General features: G+C 49.8%; 1 protein-coding gene across 1 annotated transcript in view; it reads right to left on the reverse strand.

Annotated features, from left to right (window-relative positions):
• Fam227a (family with sequence similarity 227 member A) overlaps window positions 1-20,208 on the reverse strand; it is a 45,081-nt gene that overhangs the window by 13,954 nt on the left and 10,919 nt on the right. Inside the window, exons 6-13 of the mRNA XM_055602966.1 lie at window positions 19,443-19,544; window positions 18,834-18,938; window positions 17,823-17,946; window positions 15,626-15,733; window positions 15,470-15,527; window positions 6,578-6,755; window positions 4,017-4,174; window positions 999-1,151 (exon numbers count right to left, since the gene is read on the reverse strand). Of these exons, the coding sequence (XP_055458941.1) occupies window positions 999-1,151; window positions 4,017-4,174; window positions 6,578-6,755; window positions 15,470-15,527; window positions 15,626-15,733; window positions 17,823-17,946; window positions 18,834-18,938; window positions 19,443-19,544 (986 nt within the window). The remainder of the gene's footprint in view (window positions 1-998; window positions 1,152-4,016; window positions 4,175-6,577; window positions 6,756-15,469; window positions 15,528-15,625; window positions 15,734-17,822; window positions 17,947-18,833; window positions 18,939-19,442; window positions 19,545-20,208) is intronic.

A 20,208-nucleotide genomic window follows, 5' to 3' on the forward strand; every position in this document is an offset into this window, starting at 1 on the left:
CCTTCCTTCCTTCCTTCCTTCCTTCCTTCCTTCCTTCCTTCCTTCCTACCTTCTTTCTTTTTCTTTTTGGTTTTTTAGAGACAGGGTTTTTTTGTGTATCCCTGGCTTTCCTAGAACTAACTTTGTAGACCAGACTGGACTTGAACTCACAAGAGATCTGCCTGCCTCTGCCTTCTGACTGCTGAGATTAAAGGTGAGCACCACTACTGCCCGAAGCTGTTTCTAATCTGGCCCCAGAAAAGCTGGCTGTGCTCAGTGAGGGTAGCGAGCAAGCTGGCAGCCCCCGCCCCACGCTAGCTAAATCCTGCTGACTCGGCAGTGGGTGTCCAAGAGTGGCTCTGTGCCCATGCCCTCCTACCTATTGTTTTTTAAACAAAATCCCAAACGTTTGATTTTTTTTTTTTTTCCAGCATCAGGAGCCAGATGCTAGGGAGAAGCTTACTAGAGGCAGAGAAAGCACCCAGCTGACCTTCCTACTCAGCTGACATCCCAGAAGGAAAAAGCCCCTTCTCTTTCACGTTGTCTTAAAAACCCTAAAAACTCTTTGTCCCTACTTTCTACTTCCTGTCCATCTCCCTATCCATTCTCCAGACTTCCTCTCATTCTCTATGGTTTTTCCAGTGTTTCCAATTATTTACTCAATGTCAATCTGGTTGCTTGCTCCGCCTCTTGGCCTATGGTTCACTTTATTTAATCCTGTTTTTCTGAAACCTCTTGGATTAAGCCAGGCGCAGTGGCACACCCCTGTAATCCTAGCAGCCTGGGAGGCAGAGGTAGGCGGCTCTCTGTGAGTTCAAGGCCAGCCTGGTCTACAAAGTGAGTCCAGGGACAGCCAAGGCTACATAGAGAAACACTGTCTTGAAACACCCCCCCACACACACACAAAGAAAAGAAATCTCTTGGATTAAAGGTACGTGCCGGAGCCATACCACAACCAGAAACAGGTTTTCCCGGTACACAGTCTCGGGGCAGTGAGATCAGATACCCTCAACACCCACCTCGCACAGTTTTCCTTCAGCTCCTTTAGGTAGTTTTTAAAATAGACCCATTCATTCCAGTGCAGGCGGTCCAGCTCCCTGAGCTTTCTCTTCCGCCTCTCCATGTTCTCCATAACCTGGTGGATGATGTCAGCATAGGTCGGGGCGGACTCAGTGCATTCTGCTGTCAAGGAAAGGAACACTGTGCTGCCCCTGCACTGTTAGCGGCTGGGCCTTGGGCGTGGGGAAGGAAAAGGAGAATGGGGACCGCACAAAGACTACTATTTTGCTGCTCTGGGGTTCTGGAAGAGGTACTCCAAAATCCACACAAGCAGTGGTCTCTGAGACTGGCTATGGCCAGCCTGGTAGTGAAGAAAGGTCATCGTTTCTGTGGCCAGCCAGTGTCCACCTTGTCATAAAGCCCCCTTTGGCTTTGTCCATGGTAGGGAGCCGGAAAAGACTTCCTAAGGCTGTCTGAAGGACAGAGATAGGCTTCCCAACATCACCGCATTCTACAGATGAGTGTAGCCACAGCCACAAGCTTAGTTCTGAGCCCAGTTTGAGAGTCTGGGCTTGGAGTCTGTCACCACAGTGACAAGACGGAAGGGGCTCCAACAACTCTCTCCTTGTGGGCATGAGAAATTTCTTTTCTGTGTTGAGTTTTTTGTTCTCTTTGTTTTTGTCTTTGTTGTTTTGTCTTTCAAGACAGGGGTTCTCTGTGTAGCCTCTGCTGTCCTGGACTTTGTAGATCAGGCTGGCCTGGAACACACAGCAATCCGCCTGCCTCTGCTTCCCTGAGTGCTGGGATTACAAGCATGTGCCACCGTACCCGGTTTTTGTTTTTTGGGACAGTCTTACTATGTAGACCTGGTTGGCCTGGAACTCACAGAGACCTACCTTCCTCTACCTGCTGAGTGCTGGGATTTAACGTGTGCACCATCAAGCCTGGCTAGGGATGTTGTTTGTTTGTTTGTTTGTTTTGTTTTTGTTTTTGTTTTTTTGAGACAAGATCTGGCTATGCAGTCTCAAGTTCATAGTTCGCTTCCTGCCTTGTCCTCCTGAGCTGTTGGCATTACAGGTACACTCAGTCCGTTTCAGGCTTACTACCGAAAAGGGCTCTCTTTCAGCCAGGTGTGGTGATGGAACACTGTAATACTGTAATCCCAGCATTTGGGAAATGGAATTAGGAGGATCAAATTCAAGGACACAGGGAGTTCTAGGCCAGCCAGAGCTGCATGAGACAAATCGAGAGTTTCAAAACTCCAAAACAACCAAACAACAAACACCTTTCTCCTCTGCTCCACCCCCATCCTTGGTGACACTCTCAGCGGCATTTGTGGCAGGCCGCAGGACTGCCACTGTCACCCTCTGTGCCTCCGTTTATCCATGAGAGAGACTACAAACCAGGCGTGGTGACTCACGCCTACGATCTCAGCACTCACTAGGTGGAGGCAGCCATTGTCCAGAGTTTGAGACTGGCCTCAGTGATAACAAGATCCTATCTCAAGAACCTCCCTCAAAAGAAGAGATACTCAGGGGCTGGAGAGATGGCTCAGAGGTTGAGAGCACTGGCTGCTCTTCCAGAGGTCCTGAGTTCAATTCCCAGCAAACACATGGTGGCTCACAACCATCTATAGTGAGATCTGGTGCCCTCTTCTGCTATGAGGGCACACGTGCAGATATTGTATCCGTAGTAAATAAATAAAATTTTAAAAAAGAGAGATACTCTCTTGACTCCTCTGGAGGAGTAAGAAGTCAAATGACCCTTTCACAGGGGTCACCTAATAAGACCACCAGAAAACACAGACGTTTACATTACGATTCATAACAGTAGCAAAATTACAGTTATGGACGTGGGGAACGGTGTTAAAGGGGTGCAGCATCAGAACTGCCACCTGAGAGGATGGAGACCAGCTCTTCATACAGTGCCCGCTATACACCATTCAGTCACCTTACTTGGTAGGACCATCTTCACTTTGGGATCTTGCGGGGCTGTCTCCAGAACCACAGTGACCTAAAGAACAGGGTGATGCTGGGGACATTTTGGACTGTGCTGCCTAGTGGCAGCTGGTCCTCCTTCAGACACCTGTGATGTGTCTGGGATGTGATGTGAAGCTCTAAGGGCAGCAGAGGAAAAGGCCTCCTGGTGCCCTTGCTGCCCACGAGCCAGCAAAAGCCACTGAGTACCAGTGTGCTGGGCAATTTTTCCTCTACCACACTGGGAATCAATCTGTGAAACCACCCCTGAAGCTGGGCATGGTGACACAAGTCTTAAATCTCAACACTCAGGAGACAGAGGAAGTTGGAGCTCTGTGAATACAAGACCAGCCTGATCTGCCTAGTGAGTTCCAGGCTAGCCAGGGCTACACAGTAGGACAAACAAATAAACAACAAAGACCCCAGACAACAATAAAAATACACACACAAACAAAAAGCACCCCTGAGGTGGGAACCCTTATTTTGGTTTTACAGATTAAATAAATGATGCCCACTGAGAAAGTGGAATGTCCCCAAAGTCACTTGGCTGGCTAGGGGTAGGTAGCCTTAGTTTCAGAGCCTGGGCTATTTAGGAAAACAGAGCAAATTGATTCCCAGTAGAACTCATGTTCTGACCCCAAAGTGTTGTTGCTAAGGCTCAGGATACCAACCCATGCTGCACCTGTTCCCCAAGAGCTGAGCTTTATACCAACTCCAAACAGGAGCCGGGGAGGAGCGTGTGAGGAGGAGGTCAGATGAAACTCACACACAGATACTAAAGCTGATGGTCCCACGCTCTTGGGCCAGTGAACATCAGGGAGACTATGGTACCTAAGTTCCATGCTGGAAGATGAGAAAAAGGTGACTTTGTCCGTGGGGAAATTCGACATGCTCAGGGTGTCCTGGCCTGGACTTGAGGCTCACCTAAGTATTGGAGCAAGACTCTATCCCTGAGGTACATACCATGGCTGCTCCTACCAAGTACGCACTGTGTGCCAGGCTCTGTACCAGAGCCTGGATACATCCCCTCACACGCTGCTTCTGCAAACAGGGCAAGGATATGGGATCATTTCGGTCTTTTCTCTCCTGCTGACCAGCACGTCTTGGCCACGCTTCCTCAGCTCGGCGTAGTTGAGGAAGAAGTACACGATTAGCGGACTCTCCCCATACAGGTTGAACTGGTTTGAAATCAGCTTGGGGTTTTTGCAGGCAGGGTGGGACTGGAGGGGGGGGGGAGAGAAAAAGGATATTGTCACATGGGATGGGGAAGGTTAATTTGACAGGAAGTAGAGTCACTCGGAGGACAAGTCTCCGAACACAAACGTGAGGAATTATCTAGTTTCTGGACAGATTTGTGAGGGGTTATCTTGACTGAAGTGGGAAATCCATCTGACTGGGGGTGGGGGGGACGTCCTTGAGTAGGGATCCTGTGTGACTTGGAGAAAGTGAGCTCAGAGCTAGCATAGGACACGGCTCTTTGCTCCCTCAGTGCGGAGACGTGACCAGCTGCCTTCGCTGCCCCGCCTTCATGGTCTGTACCATGAACCCAAACAAACCCCTTGCCCTTGAGTTGTTCTTAGCCAGCTGTCTTACCACAGAAAGGTAACTGACACACCGTGTTATGGTGCCCCTGCCTCTGACCCAGTCACTGTGACTCCAGCTTTAAGCTCCTCCTCAGGGAATGGCCAAACCAAAGGAAAGGTTTTATGTGTGGTCTATTGCAGTAACAAATAGCTGATTCCCCTCATCAGGACGGCAAGAAACCATTGTACGATGCACAGCCTAGTCACAGGGACAAGTGAATCCTAACTACTGTTTTCTTGGGGAACAATCTAAAGGTGTGTATTTTGCTCCAGCAATCCCATTTCTGTAAGTTTTCCCTCCACATACGCTTGTACACACGAGACAAAACAATAGACACGCACACAAATACATAATTTAACAAAATCTGAATTCTCCCCCCCCCCCCCCCCCCAGGGCAAAATTGCCATTCTAGTAAGTAGGCCGTTAAGAAGTTGCTGAGAGGTGCACGCTGCCAGCACCTGGGAGGCCAGGGATTGGTGGCCACAGATCTCCCCAGTTCTTGCTCTCCTCTGGTGATCAGCCCTTACCAGAGCAGGCAAGTGCCCCGCCACCCCACATCCTGGTACGGAAATGCCGGGTTTCTTAAGGCGATGGCGCCGCCTGCCTCTTTGCCATAGTATCCACCAACACCTTTCGGCTGAACCAATTTGTTTCAGCACTTCTTCCCATAGCTCCCTGGGTTCTCAGCTGCCCCACTGGTCATCCCCGGCCGGCCGAGCCTGTCACTCTCCAGTCTAACTCCTCCCACCCCGACAAACCACAGGTGAGGCCATGCTTGTGCCACGCCTTTCCTTCTCCCCATGGGGCACATCCAGCAGCTGTTAGCAACCAGGGACCAGAGATGCTGAGCTGGGCCCGTGGCTCTCATCCTTCCTCACGCTGGACCCCTGAGTACAGTTCCTCATGTTGTGGTGACCCCCAACCATAAAATTATTATCATTGCTACTTCATAACTGTAGTTTCGCTACTGTTACGAATTGTAAAGTAAACATCTGATATGCAGGACATCTGATAGGTGACCCCTGTGAAAGGGTTGTTTGACCCTCCCAAAAGGGTCATGACCCACAGGTTGAGAACCGCTGGTCTAGAAGGGAGAGGGCAGTACTGACATCTGAACGCACTGAGAAGGCATATTTATTCCTGTAACAGGGAGAAGGAAGCAGGCCCACACCTCTCTTCCTGCTACACATGGGGGTCTGAGTTTAAAGCAGGAAAAAAAAATACGTATTTAAGCCTTCAGAGAACAAAGTCTAACTTTGTAGCCCAGGATAGCCTAGAACTCATGATATAGTTCAGGCTGGCCTAGAGTACTTAGCAATCCTCCCCAGTCAGTCTCCTAAGTGCTGGGGGATTACAGGTGTGAGCTACCACACCTGGCTCCAGCAGGAAATTTAAACACAGATCACACTTTTGTTTTGATTTTTCATTTTTTGTTTTTTTGAGACGGGTTTCTCTGGCTGTCCCAGAACTCATTCTGTAAGTAGGCCAGGCTGGCCTCAAGCTCACAGAGCTCCGTCTGCCTCTGTGTCTGGAGTGCTAGGATTAAAGGTGTGCGCCACCACAGCCCAGCTCATGGTGTCTTCTTAACCTAGGAATCTTCCTGAGGAGCGCTGGCCTGTATCAGAAACACCCCAGCTCTTACCTGACCCTGCGTAAGATGAAGCTATTCTAGCCATGCCTCCTTTAAATCGCCTCTTCTCTTAAGTCACAGACATTCAGCAGTCAAGAGTGTTTCCTGCCCTTCCAGAAGGTCTGAGTTTGGGAGTTCGGTTCCCCGTGAGGTGACTCACAACAGCCTATAACTCCAGCTCCAGGGGATCAGACACCTTCTGGCCCCTGAGGGTACCTGCACACACACACACACACACACACACCCACACACACACACACACGTACACTCACATGCATACACATGTACATACATACATACATACATACACGCTCACATGCAGGCACATGCACACACTCACAGGCACACAAGAACACACACAATTAAAGACAATAAAGCAGACTCTACATTTCCGATTGTGTGTGCTCACCGCTTTCAGATACAAACTCAGGCACGCTCTGGTTTCGGAGATCCTCTTGACTTGCTGTGTGGCTTTTCTGGAGGTTGGGGATGCCATGAAGTGTTCTGTCAAGGTGATACAACCAAAAGGTGATCGTGAGTATTTTCCCAGGGGAAAGAAAGAGTTTGGGGTGGGTCTCAGCTTCCTGCTAGAGGGGGGAAAAAAAGCCCTAGTGTTTTGGGATCTGTGCAAGGTAGCAGTCCTCTGGAGCTACAGGGGAACCAGATGACTCCACTTGCTTCTTAGCCAGACACACAGCCATAGGCCATGTTGGCCCATCTGTCCATCCTTTGTTCCGTGCCACAAATACTCACTGACTATCTATTCTGTACTAGGCTCATGCTGGGTGCTAGAAATAGATCATCTTCAAGGACCTCCTAGTTTACTGAGAGGAAAAAAAAAAAAAAAAGACACATAAACAGTGTCACAGCAACTCGGGTGCCATGATTAAATTATGGGAAATGGTGCATCGTCAAAGACCCAAAGGTTCTGAAATGCCAGCGGCAACAGAATAGGTTGTTGGGGCTGCAGAACAGCAGCAAAGTCATTGCCGCTTCTGCACACAACGATGGCTTTCATGCAGGAGGTTAGCAGAGAATGGCTGTGAAGATAAGCAAAACCACGATAGGTCATTCCCAAAAGGTCGCTAGAATGGCTGCTGAGCTCTCCATGGTAGCACTGGAAGGCAGGGAACAATGGAACAAAATCACCAACACAGCAAGAGGAAAAGTACCATTAGTCTAGGACAGGGATATAGCCCAGTGGCAGAGAGCTTGACTAACATGCCCGAGATCACAGGTTCAGTCCCCAGTAGCAGAAAAGAAGGACGTCTTAGGCTGGAGAGATGGTTCACAGGTTAAGGGCGCATGTTGCTCTTCCAGAGGACCAGAGTTCAGTTCCCAGCATCCACACCCAGAAGCTCGCAACCACCTTTCACTCCAGCTCCAGGGGATCTGGTGCCCTCTTCTGGCCTGTCTGGGTACCAGGCACCCACACGTTTGCACATGCATACACGCAGGCAAAACACCCACATGCATAAAACAATAAGTAAATCTTGAAATATATATGTGTTTCAAAGCTGTAAAACTGAAGTAGGATAGAAAGACAAGGCATTATGTGAACATGAGAAGAGAGAGGAGCCCGATAACCCCGAAGTCTGACTGACATCTCACCAGCTAAGAAGCAAGAAAGCCAGCACAATTAACCACATCTGCTGGAAAGGCTGATAGCCCCTTTCAGATGCCGCCACTGTATGTTAAGATTGCAGCTAAGGCCTGAATGTGTAGGCCCCTGGACAGAGCCTCAGTCCCTTGTCTAGACGTGGCATGGAATCTTGACGAAACTTAACTTTGTTTATGGGGAACATATCCTTGCCAAGTGTGGCACATGACTAAGCCCAGTACTTGGGAGTCGGAATAAGCGGAAGTCCATGAGTCTGAGGCCAGCCTAGTCTACACGGCAAGGAAGGAAGAAGAAGAATTTGTAAAATCCTATCTCCTTATTCCCTGTGGGCTGGACTTTCATGCTATCAACGGTATTCCTGTGTCCCTCAAGGACCATCCACTGATAAGAGAGTAGCCTTAAACCCCACCAAAAATCTTACAGATGACTGTTGCCTAGACGATAGGGAACAACTCCTCTTTGAGAAGCCTACACTCATGCTCCCCAGTGTACTTCACTTCTTCTGAGTCCCTCTGTTCTCCTGAAACCTATTTTGAAATATCGTCAATGGCTGGAGAGATGACTCAGTGGTTAGGAGTATCCGCTTCTGTTCCACAGGACCAGAGCTTGGTTCCTAGCGCCATTTTACAGTGGCTCACAACTGCGGGAGCTCTGGCTCCAGGGGATCTGATGCTGTCTTCTGAGCCTCTGGGGGCATCTGCACATATGTCTCACACACGCCCCCCCAATAAAAATAGAACAACCATATACGTGTGTGCGCGTACCTTTAAGACAAATCCCCATCTCTGCTTTGCTATTCTGATGGGCCCAGGAATTCTTTTCAGCGTGGCAACTATGAACATTAGTTTGGACTAAGCAAAGGTCCCCAGGACTCTAGTGGAAACTCCTCGGGCTGTTAAGGATGGCAATGCGCAACCGCATCCCATAGTGCTGACAGAAGGAGCAGGGTTGGGAGCCCTGACACTGGCACAGGGGGCTCTTGGTCACGGGGAATGTCTTGTACATTGAGGTGCACTCTGCTCTCGGTATTGCTTGATGCCACGGGCTGGGTCAAACCCAAGGGCAAAGCAATTCAGATGAATCCATAGAGCTTTGGGGATAGTTAGTAACTGAGACAAAACCAGCCCTGCCCTCCGCAGCAGCTTACCTTTCATGGTGTGTTGGGACCGAATACTTTCCTCTGTGGCCTGCTTCAGAAAAAAGCCTCTCTCGTGGGTTATAGGAAAGCCAGAAGACTTCAGGGGAGCATATGTTTTGGTTTTGTTGTTGTTGTTTTGTAAAGAATAAAGTTAGCAAAACTTGAATGATACAAAGACTTGCACCTTAGCTATATCCCATCATTCTCAGTAAAGGGACGCATCTGAAAAGAGCTCTCTGGCCCTAGCAAAGAGAAGGAGTGATGTGGAGTGGGGGCCCAGGCAGCAATGGGTGTCACTCATCCGCTAGGGATCTGGAGAAGTAACGGAACGTCTGTGCTACCTGGGGTTTCTTGAAGGTGAAGGCAACTGCCAATGCAGTGCACGCTGTGGCTTCCGGGAGTGCTCCAACCCCGCTGCGGTCATCTCTAAGCGGTTTGTCAGTTTGTGGACTTCATTAGCATTTCTTTGAGCCACTACTATGGTATCTGGTGCTGGGCAATCCCTGAAACCCACTCCTTGCCTCGAAGCCCTCCCAGATTAGCAGGACACTGAGGTAACAGTGGCTCAAAGCACATAGAACCTGCTCTCCCACAGACATATCCGGAGACAAGCAGCCCTGAGTTTATGTGGTGTGCCCTGCTGTGCTAAGGCTCTGAACTCTGCACTTCTCCCACCCTCAAGGACATTTTCCTCAGGGAGCAAGATGGCAGCCAGAGCACCGGTCACCACATTCATACTCCAGGCAGCTGGTTAGGAAGGGAAACTGGGAAGCAGCCATACAAGGCTTTTTGAAGGAAGGAAGGGTCCCATACACTGCCACATACTGCATCCATGGACCTCACTGACTCGACCAACCGTAGTCACACGTCCATGGGTAGATGTAGGGGAGTCAAGGAAATACCTTTCTTTGTGGTCATGTCCTTGTACAACAAAAATGTTCTCAGTGTGACAGCAAATGGATGGAGAGAATTGAGGGAGAGGAGTCCTGAACTACTCCTGATGTGGGGTACAAGTTAATAAGGCTTTTATGAAAATCAGAGGTCCTGACTTTAATTCCTGGCAACCACACGGTGGCTCACAACCATCTATAATGGGATCTGGTGCCCTCTTCTGGCGTGCAGGTGTACATGCAGATAGGCGCCACTAAATAAATAAATAAACCTTTAAAAGTAAAACAAAACTGCCACATGACCTTCGCTTCTGGCCTGAAACCCAGACAACTGCACACACACACACACACACACCAGCCGCACAAACATCTTTACGGCTGCTCTTACTACAGAGGCAAATGGAAGTGGCCCAGCCGCTCATTAATACATGAACGGACAATGAAAATCTGGTATGGCCTTCCATTTCTGAGAACTGGCCAGTCCATGTCCCCAGCCCTAACTCCTGCCTCAGTTTCCCTCACTTACGAAGTTTCGTATCACCCACCTTCCTCTTTGTTCCCTGAGTAGCTCTGTTGCTTTTTCTTTCTAACTTTCCTTTCCCTCCCTCCTTCCCTCTCTCCTCCCTTCCTTCCCTTTTTCTTTCTTTCCTTCCTTTTCTCCTTCCTTCCTTTCCTCAGTGCTTTCATACATGCTGTTCTTGCTTTCTAAAAGTGGCTCACATTCATTCTCCCAATGAATAGGTATGGTCCCAGTAGACCCATGTGTTTGAATGCTTGGCCCATAGGGAGTGACACTATTAGGAGGTGTGGCCTTATTGAAGGAAGTGTGTCACTGTGGGGGCGGGCTTTGAGGTCTCCTCTTGCTCAAGCTATACCCAGTTGTGGCACAGTCTCCTGCTGCCAGAACGCCCAGCTCCATCTCCAGCACCATGTCTGCCTGCAGGCTGCCAGGCTTCCCGCCATGACAATAATGGACTAAGCCTCTGGAAGCTGTAAGCCAGCACCAGTGAAATGTTGTCCTTTGAGAGTTGCCACGGTCATGATGTCTTTTCACAGCAATAAAGCCCTAACTAAGACAGCTCCTTTGGGTCTCAGCTCACACGGCACCTTCTGAGAGTGCCACTTGAGGTGTGCCATCTTCCTCTCCACATCCCAGGGTAATAGCCTCACACTGCTGTCCTCTCTCCAACCCTTCCTATGCACCACACCTGCCCGAGGCATCAAGACAGAATAAACAAGGGGAACTGCCACTACAGACTCTGCTGTCCAGGAGGATTGCTGACAGGGCTTCCTGAAGGACACAGAGAACAGCCAGGACAGCCAGTCCCCAAGAACACTGTCTTTGATATAGGACCTGTCAGTGGCCTGGAAGACAATGATCAGACTAAACTGACTGGGCCAGAGATCCCCGGTCAGGGATCTGGCAGCCTCTGCCCCTCTCTCTCTCCTCTCTCTCTCTCTCTCTCTCTCTCTCTCTTTTAACATGGGTTCTGGAGACTGAAGTCAAGTCTTCATGCTTATATGCCAAGTAGTTTGTCAGCAGGGCCAGCTTCCGACTCAAATTCCTCTTTATAGAAGCTGCCTTCCACCATCTTCTTTAAACCCATTAAAGGAACAGAAGACTTGACTGAGTCTCTGACAGGCTCCTGGGAGCTCTGGCCTATGCCTGAGCCACAGGAGATCTATTACAAGTCCTCAATGCGTGTGTGAAACAAGGGCAGATGGCAGGTGGGTCTCAGAGAAATAGTGGTTCAGTGACCTGAATTCTTAGCTCTCTGATAGTCTGCTCCCGCTGCCATTCATGTTTTAACTGCAGCCAGCTGCATTCACTGAGCAGATGGGAAACTGTCTGTTCATGGCAAGAGGCTCTAGCCCAGCACATCCAAATTCTCCCTCTGTCCTGGTTTGCCATTTACATTTCAGCTGCTTCCAAGGTTCCACTTTTTGATTGTTTCTATTTCCAGGACAGAAGATGGGATCTCTCAGCTGGGTTCTTGCAATAAATGCCAGAAGGCTTTCTGTGTTTCAGTACAAAGAGACCTATTTGTTTTGGGTGCTGTGATGGGAGCACCCAAACACTGAATAATATTTTGGTGCTGATCTCTGAGGGACAGTTGGCCCTCAGAAATGCCGTTCTGTCTGTGCTTGGGGCAGGAGTGATATTTATAGAGCTCCGTCCCATGCTAAAAAGAGCTCGGAGCTTACAGAGGTGATCATTATGAAGTCCTGAGAGCTATGGAGTGCCCTCTCGATGGCAGACCTAACTTTGAAAATGAAGGAGTTCAGACAGTGACAGGAGACAGGCCCTCCCTTGTGTAGTTTACATCCTAACAGAGGGAGGACTCCAACCAGCAAAGAAACCCTCAGTAAGGATGGCAGGTCATCCCCAGGCGGTGGTGGCGCCTGCCTTTAATCCCAGCACTCGGAAGGCAGAAGCAGGAGGATTTCTGTGAGTTCAGGGCAGCCTTGACTACAGAGTGGTGTCCTGGTTCCAGGACATCCAGGGCTTCAAAGTGAAACCCTGTCTCGAAAAACAAAAACAAAACAAAACAAGAATGGCAAGCTGTTATAAGAGACACATAGAGGAGGACTGCATCAGCTCTGTGCTGAGACCTCTCCATGCTGAGTGCTCCAGGGAAAACACACGGATCTTGCTCCCAGCCAGGGACGTGCCATCTAACACAGCACCAGGCTGTGTGTGGTGTTGGCTGTGGGCACTCAAGCATCAGAAAAGGCATGTGACCTAGGGCTCCAAGATTAGCGTGGACGTGGCCATGATCAGAGTGATGGCTGGGCCACAGGAATGCTCAGAAAGAAAGGGGATTGGGCTTGCTTCATAAGGAGCATCCCACAGACCCAGAGAAGCGTCTCTGAGCGTGAGAGTGAAGGGCATCAGGCTAGGCGCAGTAGTGGAGTGCTTGCCTAGCATGGTCTGGATTCAACTCTCGGGAGGGGATGTGAGGCAGCGGAGAGAGGAAGAGGGAGAGGGGAAGAAGACAGAGATAGAAAAACTGAGAGCCAAATGTTAGCCTGGAACCCTGAGCCTGCATATCTGGGCCTCAGCCTGGACTCAAAGGCTAGATCCACTCACTCCTGTCTTGTCATTTTGTGGTTTTTCAGGAGCTGTTCCTCTCACGTGTGGATAATTTGGGGCCTATCGAGCACCTCTCTGAGAAAACGGGGTAGAACAGAGCATGAGCACAGGAATGTGCCTCCCACAGAACGCCACACAGAGACTCCAGGAAACCTAGGGTTGTAGCGTCTTCAGGGCACTATGGAATCCAGGGCCCATGTCTGTGCTCCCCACTTACCTGACCGCTATGGATTCTCTTGCTCCTGTTCTGTTCTGTCTTCTGGTTGGAATTTTTCCTACAAGTGGAGCGCTCTCTTCCTAGGAGAGAGAAATGCTGCTCTGTGGTGTCTGGCCACTGCATCTGAGACTATGGGAACGCTGAGACAATCCTTTCAGAAGCACCGTCAGGAGCAGAATGGGAACCGGAAGTGGCCCCAGGCAAGCACAGGCCTTGCTGATAAGCTAGCCAAAGAATAAAGTCTACAAGACCCCATGTTCCGGGCACAGGGCAGAGGAAAACAACCCACAGTGGCTTCACAGAAAACTAACCACCTAGAATCCTACAAAACTGAACCAAGTAAGTACCAGATAAAATGTTTCTTTTTGGTTTTGCTTTTGTTTTTCTTTTGAGACAGGGTTTCTCTCTCTCTCTATTATATAACTCTGGTTATAACTAGGCTGGCCTCGAACTCACAAAGATCCATCTGCCTCTGTCTCCAAAGTGCTGAGGTTAAAGGCGTGCCCCACTACACCCGGCCTCCTGCTCCTCCTAAACTTGTTGTGTTTGTTTGCTTTTTAAACAGGGCCTTACTATCTAGCTGGCCCTGAACTCTCTGTGTAGGCCAGGCTGGCCTCTAGTTTGCAATACTCTTGCCTCAGCTTCCCAAGTGCTGGGATTAGAAGTGTGTGCCAGAAGGTTTGGCTGGATTAAAAAAAAAAAAAAATAAATCCAGGGTGAAAGAGATGGTCCAGTGGTTAGAGCACATCCTGCTCTTACAGAGGACCTGGGTTCATTATCAGCACCCACATGGTGCTCACAGACACTCTTCAGACCTCTGTGGGCACCAAGCACACTCTAGTGGTACACAGACATACATGTAGGCAAAATATTCACACACACAAACTAAATCTAAAAAAATTTTTAATTAAATAAAATAAAGTAAAAGAAAATCTAGGCCTGGGGTGGTGCAGTGTTAGAGCTCAGGATTACACAAGGCTCTGGGTTTGAGCCCTGAAACCACCAAAAGATTAAAAAAAAAAAAAAAAAAAAACTATCATATGACAAGCTGTTAAACTTACAATTCATCAAAAAACAATTGAACATAGCTAATCCTTGAAGGCAGGAATGAAGACAATGTAAGGACTGGTTTCTTTCATTTTTTTTTCTCCTTACCAAAAAAAAAAAAAAAAAAAATTCCCTGTGTATATCTGTTGACTAAGAAAAACCACATCTGTTTGCTTAGAACAGTGACAGCTGGAAGGGTCTGGTTCTGAGAGAGGTGGCTGTTACAATTTCTAGAGCGACTCTGCAGCCTGCTCTGTGCAAAGGGGTACAGGCAGGCTCTTCCTTGCAGCCCCAAGATGGGACTTGAGCTGCCCTCTGGCTGCAGGTGGTGTGGGCCTTAGTCAGCTGCTGGGTCTGACTGACTTAAGCTCCACAGCCTCTGCTTCTCTGAAACATTTGCCTTCAAATCTCGGTGTGGGCATTCCGAACAGTCAGTAACAGGGGCTGTCCGGGCACTGCTCCCTGTGGCCTCTGTCCCCTGTCTCCACCCAAGGCGGGAGCTACCCACATGCTGAAGTGCCTCCCTAGCCCTGCGAGGCTTACGTGCCCAGTGATACCATCAGCACAGGGCCTGGCTCCCACAGGAGTCCGTGGCCTGACATGACTTGTCACAGACTCTCAAACTGGCCACCATAGTGAAACATCAGTGCCAGCTGTAGATAGAGTACGGGCATTGTGGTTGGCACGTGGGCAGGAGAATTTTCTGTTCCTTAATAGACCAAGCCGGCTTCAAATTTGAAGAAGGCCTCTTGTCTCTGCCTCCCAACTGCTGGAATTAGAGCTATGTGCCACCAAGACATGTCTATGGCATGACCTGGTCGGTGTTGTGAAAGCTCCTCCTCGTCTGTGATATGCATGTGGGGCTCCTGTGATTGGTTGTCATGAAGATGAAATGGTGCACAGAGATTCCAGCAAGTCCCAGGCGCCACTAAACTCCTCGGCTCCTATTAACTAACTTCTCATCTTGTGCAGTACAACATACAGTCTGGACAGCATAGAACACGCAGACTTCATAGAGGATACTAGAACATACAGACTGGACAGAGTATAGAACACACAGGCCTCCTAGAGAGAGTATACTAGAACATATAGACTGGTTAGAGTATAGAACCCACAGGCCTTATAGAAGATACCAGACCTGACATAGTATAGGAAAGAGACAAGAGGGTAGATTTGTTTGTCTGCATATAGCTCTGGGGATTGAATTCTTGTGCATGCTAGGTAATTCCTTCACCAGAACTGGGTGTCCCCAGCCTTTCCACCGAATGCAAGCTTCTACTCCTCATTAGCAAACCATAAGCGCTGAATGTTGTATTCATTTGGGTGGCCAGTTTGAAAGTCTGAGCGATAACCTGGTGGGAACATCAATGCCCTGGTGCCCGTGCCTCAGCTATGTGGTGGCTGGTTGTGTCAGGGGCCACAAGAGACAGGGCCACAGCTGGGAGCTTACCCTTTATAAGTCGACTGCTGCGATGTAGTAATTCTTCTCTCCGGAACCTCTCTGGATCCAGTTCTGAGTAGTCCCAGTTGTTATAGCTCTGTGGGCAAGGATACGTCCCTAAAAGAAACCAAGAGTGGTGGTGGACACTTCCGCCAAGGAGAATGGAGCGGGACGAGGGGAGCCAGGGGCCTTGAGCCTCCTTCTTGTCCCGGGGAGCCTGAGATCTGCTCCTGGCATTGTCCTGGCCTTGCCACTTCCTCTCTAGAGGTTGTTTTTTTTTTTGTTTTTTTTTTTTCCTCACCTGCATCATAGGGACAATGCCGCCTGGCTCGCCATCCTCTAGTGCCTGGGTGTGTGACTCTGTGACAAGGGCTAATGAAGGTGCTGCGGTGGCCCAGGTTGGGCTCTGTACTGGCCTCCCCTTGTTCTTGCTGGATCATGAGTCCCCCTCCCCAGGATCAGGCAGTCAAGTCGCCGCCCCCCACTGCCTCCGGCTGGACTTGGCAGCAGTAAATAAGTGCTCAGCCAAGGCTGCTTCAAAACGCCGCCATGCTAAGTTCACACCGGAAATGACGCCTTCCAAGGGTCACTGGAGAAGGCTGAGCCACTGTGCAATGCCGCTGCCGCCAATGGGAAGTGTGAGGGGGCAGGAGGTTTATTTCTGGTGATTGGTTAAGCAAAAACTGCTACAGGGAGGAGGAGCAGCAGGAAGAGAGTGGGAAATGAGAGGCAGGCAGGGTGCCCAGTGACCCAAGACCTAGCTTTGGAGAGAAATAAGCCTGGATCCAAATAAAACATGACACTCGGCTGTTTGCCCTGGAACTCCATGGTCAGAGGGGCTGAAATGGGTGTGCAGTGAAGAGCTAACACAGCAGGCCCAAGGCTGCTGGTCTTAGAACGGCTTGCAAGGCTGGGTCTTCGCTGGAGTCTGGAAACACAGCCGGCAAATAGTTCCTTACACCGACAGAAGACGATGTCTAATGAGTGAGCTATTGTTCCTGGGCTGTCCGTATACAGTGTGGCTTAGCTGAACACCTGCCTTCCAGAACTGTGCTACTGGATGGACAGAGGTGTCTCCATGATGACCCTGAATGAAAAACCTTGGCCACTGAATCTCTGATGTCCTTCCCCTGGGAGGAGACACCACACAGCAGTAACTGCCTCTCCTTGGCAGGTAGAAAAATGGGATCCATGTGACTCCTGTGGGAAGGAGGCAGCGAGCGCTAGGAAGCCTGCACAGGGGTCCCCCAAAGCACGCCCCTCCTCCCTGTGACCTGTGCTTCCTTACTGAACCTGTAAAGCTTAGCAGTGCTGGCAAAGCCCCTTATGAGGAAGAGACCCTGCCATCCTTCTGCCCCCAATAGGAAATGTAATTGCCTGTTTCTCACAGTATCTAGTCAACGACAACCTCACAATAAATAGCAGCATTCGGTAACCTCGGGAAGGCTCTAGGCTGGGGTAGGAAAGTGGGGGGAAGGGATGAAGATAGCCGGGATGTGTGTGGAGCTGCCACAGTGTGTCCTGAGGTGGGCTGTGGTGGCCGCGTGGGTCATGCTGCCCTGGGGTCCGTCAGCCCATGGCATGTTGGTAACTAACAGGGTCAAGCTGATACCTCGGCTTCCTAGGAGAGGATGCCTTGCTCCCTGCGGATGTGGGGGGGCACAGACTCAGATCAGGCAGCCATGTCTCAGAACTGTCCACAAGGAAAAGGGAATCTGGACTGCAGCTCAGTTCACTCTCTCTCATTCTCACCCTCCATCTCTCCCTCCCTCTCTCTCCATCCCTTCCTTCCCTCCTTCTTCCTCTCTGGTGTTCTGAGCTGGGTCTCATTTACTCTGGTTGGCCTGATATTCCTCATGTAACCCAGGCTGTCCCAAATTCATAGCAACCTTCCCGCTTCTACTTCTCAAGTACAAGAACCATGCCTGGCTTTAACTTTCTTTATAGCTTATCTTGGCTGCTATATTCATGGAATTTTTTTAACGCAGGGTCTTGCCACAAGTTCAGGCTGGCTTTGAACTCACAAAACCCTGCCATAGCCTCTCAAACACTGGGGTTGCTGGCATGCAACATCAAGTGTAGACTTCACTGTTAAAAGAGAGACAGGAAAGCTGCCTTGATGGAGAGTGCTAGGCAGCCCAAGACACACCCAGCCTCCGGCTCCAAGTTCTCTCCCTGGTTATCGGGAAGGCCCTTCCTCTCTCACCTGAAATCCACAGGTTCATGGTGTTGCAGATTTCCGACTTGAACTCGTGGGTGTTGAACCAGGACTGGGGGAAGCAGCAGCAGAAGCTGGTGTACAGGGCTTTGCTCAGAAGAGAAGGGAGCCTCTGGGAGGGGGCGGAGCTTGGCGTCAGCCCCGCTGTCCTTCCCCTCAGTAAAGGGCCCTGGCAGAGCCACAGGTCTGTGACCAGGCCCTTTCCCAACACCAGCCTGTCTTCCTCTCTGCCTTGGGCTGCCTCTCCATCGCCAGTGTCATTCAGGAGGCTCCTCAGGTACCAAGTTCTGCTTCGCCAGCAGCCCCGCCCCTCCCCGTGCCGCCTCTCCCTGCCCCACCCCACCCTCACAGGCCTCTGTGCTCAATGCTTCTGATCTCTGCCCAGAGCACAGCCAAGGAAGTAACAAGCTAGGGAGATGGATCCACAAACATACACATGCTCCTTGCTATTACCATCTCCCCAAAGAGGAGAATCAGTTTTGTTTCGAGACAGGGTCTCTCAGCGCCCTCCCCACCCCCCCCAACGAAAGCTGGAATTACAGGTGTGAACCATTATACGGGCTTAGTGGGCTATTCTCTTCTCTCCCCATCTCTTTCTGTGATGCCAGAGATTGAACCTAGGACCTCAAGCTCGGTGAGAAGCACTTTATAACTGAGCTATATCCCCAGCTCCTGGGGTGCTTATTATTTCCACTGTGTGCGTGTACGTGTGTGTGTGTGTGTGTGTGTGTGTGTGTGTGTGTGTGTGTGTGTGTAAACTTTTCTCCTATTCATACTTTCTTTGGTGGGTTTATCCATGAATCTACAAGATGTTTAATTTTTTTTTAATTGTTTTAGACTTGAATGTTTTGCCCGCATATATCTTGTGCAGCACATGTATGCTGGGTGCTTCCGTGGCTAGGGAATGAGCACCTATTACCTCTTTATGAAAAGCCTGTTTGGGGGGTGGGGCATTCTCTTGCCAGCAAAAGTGTTTTCTAAGCAGCAGGCGACACTCACTTTTATGAGCGCCTCTTCATAGTGGGACCGGACTGTTTTCATCAACAGTGAGGCATAATTTCGGGCTACTCGGTCGAACAGTTTGCTCTGGATCTCCTTGTTTGGCTGCCAGGTCAAGAGATAGGCAGAGAACCATTAGCATCCTTGCTGAGGAGTTTTTGTTAGCTGTGTCACCAGACCTGGTCTCACCAGGTAACCCCTGGAGTGGCTCTGCAGGTCAGGTGAAGCGTTGCTCTCACATCAGAAATCTTATTCTCCAGAGAGCTGACCTCACATGCTTTGGGGTATAAACTGCTTGTCTGCTGTCCACATTTACAGTGGAGGAAAACCCCCTGACTCGGGCCCGGGAAGTCCTAAATTCTCCTCTCACCCCTACTCTAAGACCCACTACTTAGCAGAGACTGTCTGTTCAGGCTCAGGGGAGCTGCAGGGCATCCGGTAAGGCTGAAGTTCAGGTACATGGTAGGGGCCTGAGTAGGGAGGTAACTGGTTGAGTCTACAGAGGTGACTCCTGGGAAGGGAGGGGCTTTGTTGCTCGTGCTAAAGCAACGGGACTTTGTCCCGTAGGAAAGTAAGTTAAGCAAGGGAGAAACGCAGGTTCGCATTTACCTGGTACCTTTCATGAAATATCCACCAAAAGCTGTCCAGCCATATGGCACTGGGAGAAGGAGCAGACAGAAACTTCTCTAATTCTCTGTCTGAACAGAAACACTGGAGAAGAAATAAAATTCACATTATTACTGTGACCACTGATACTGATACTGCTGCTGTTGCTCAGGGGTCTCACTAGGTCACCTCGACATGGAACTCGTGGCTCTCCTACCTCAGCCTTCTGAGTGCTGAATGCCCAGGAATGGTGGGGAGAGGGGAGGCCCGTAACTATTCAGTGAGTCCTCGTGATTTTTTTTGTGACCCTAAGCTAAGTGACATTACATTTTCTCTTAACTGGGCTGGGATCTTTGAGTACGCGTTATTATCACATACTAAGAGGATGAGGCCCCACAGTCATGAGGACCCCCCCCACACTGAGGACCACAGAGCTGAAAGTACTTGCCCAAAGTAATACGGCAAGCAAGTGGCAGAGCCGGTCCTGGGAACCCGTAACTCTGGATGGAGGCGCCCAGCTACCTCCTCCCTATCTCGCCTCCGGACAAGCAAGAGTTGCAAACTTGTGTGGCTATTATACAAATGAAAGGACCGAGCCATGACGTTCTACTGAATCAGTAACAAACATACACAAGGCAAAAATTAGAGCAATTATTCACAAGCTCAGAGAAGCAGAAAATTTAGCTTGTCTTGCCCCTCCTTACAATATAATACATTATGATATGATATGATATGATATGATATGATATGATATGATATGATATGATAT

This window comes from Psammomys obesus, unplaced genomic scaffold (assembly GCF_907164565.1).
Source record: "Psammomys obesus unplaced genomic scaffold, mPsaObe1.curated_primary_1811, whole genome shotgun sequence".
In the NCBI taxonomy this organism is placed as follows: Eukaryota; Metazoa; Chordata; class Mammalia; order Rodentia; family Muridae; genus Psammomys; species Psammomys obesus.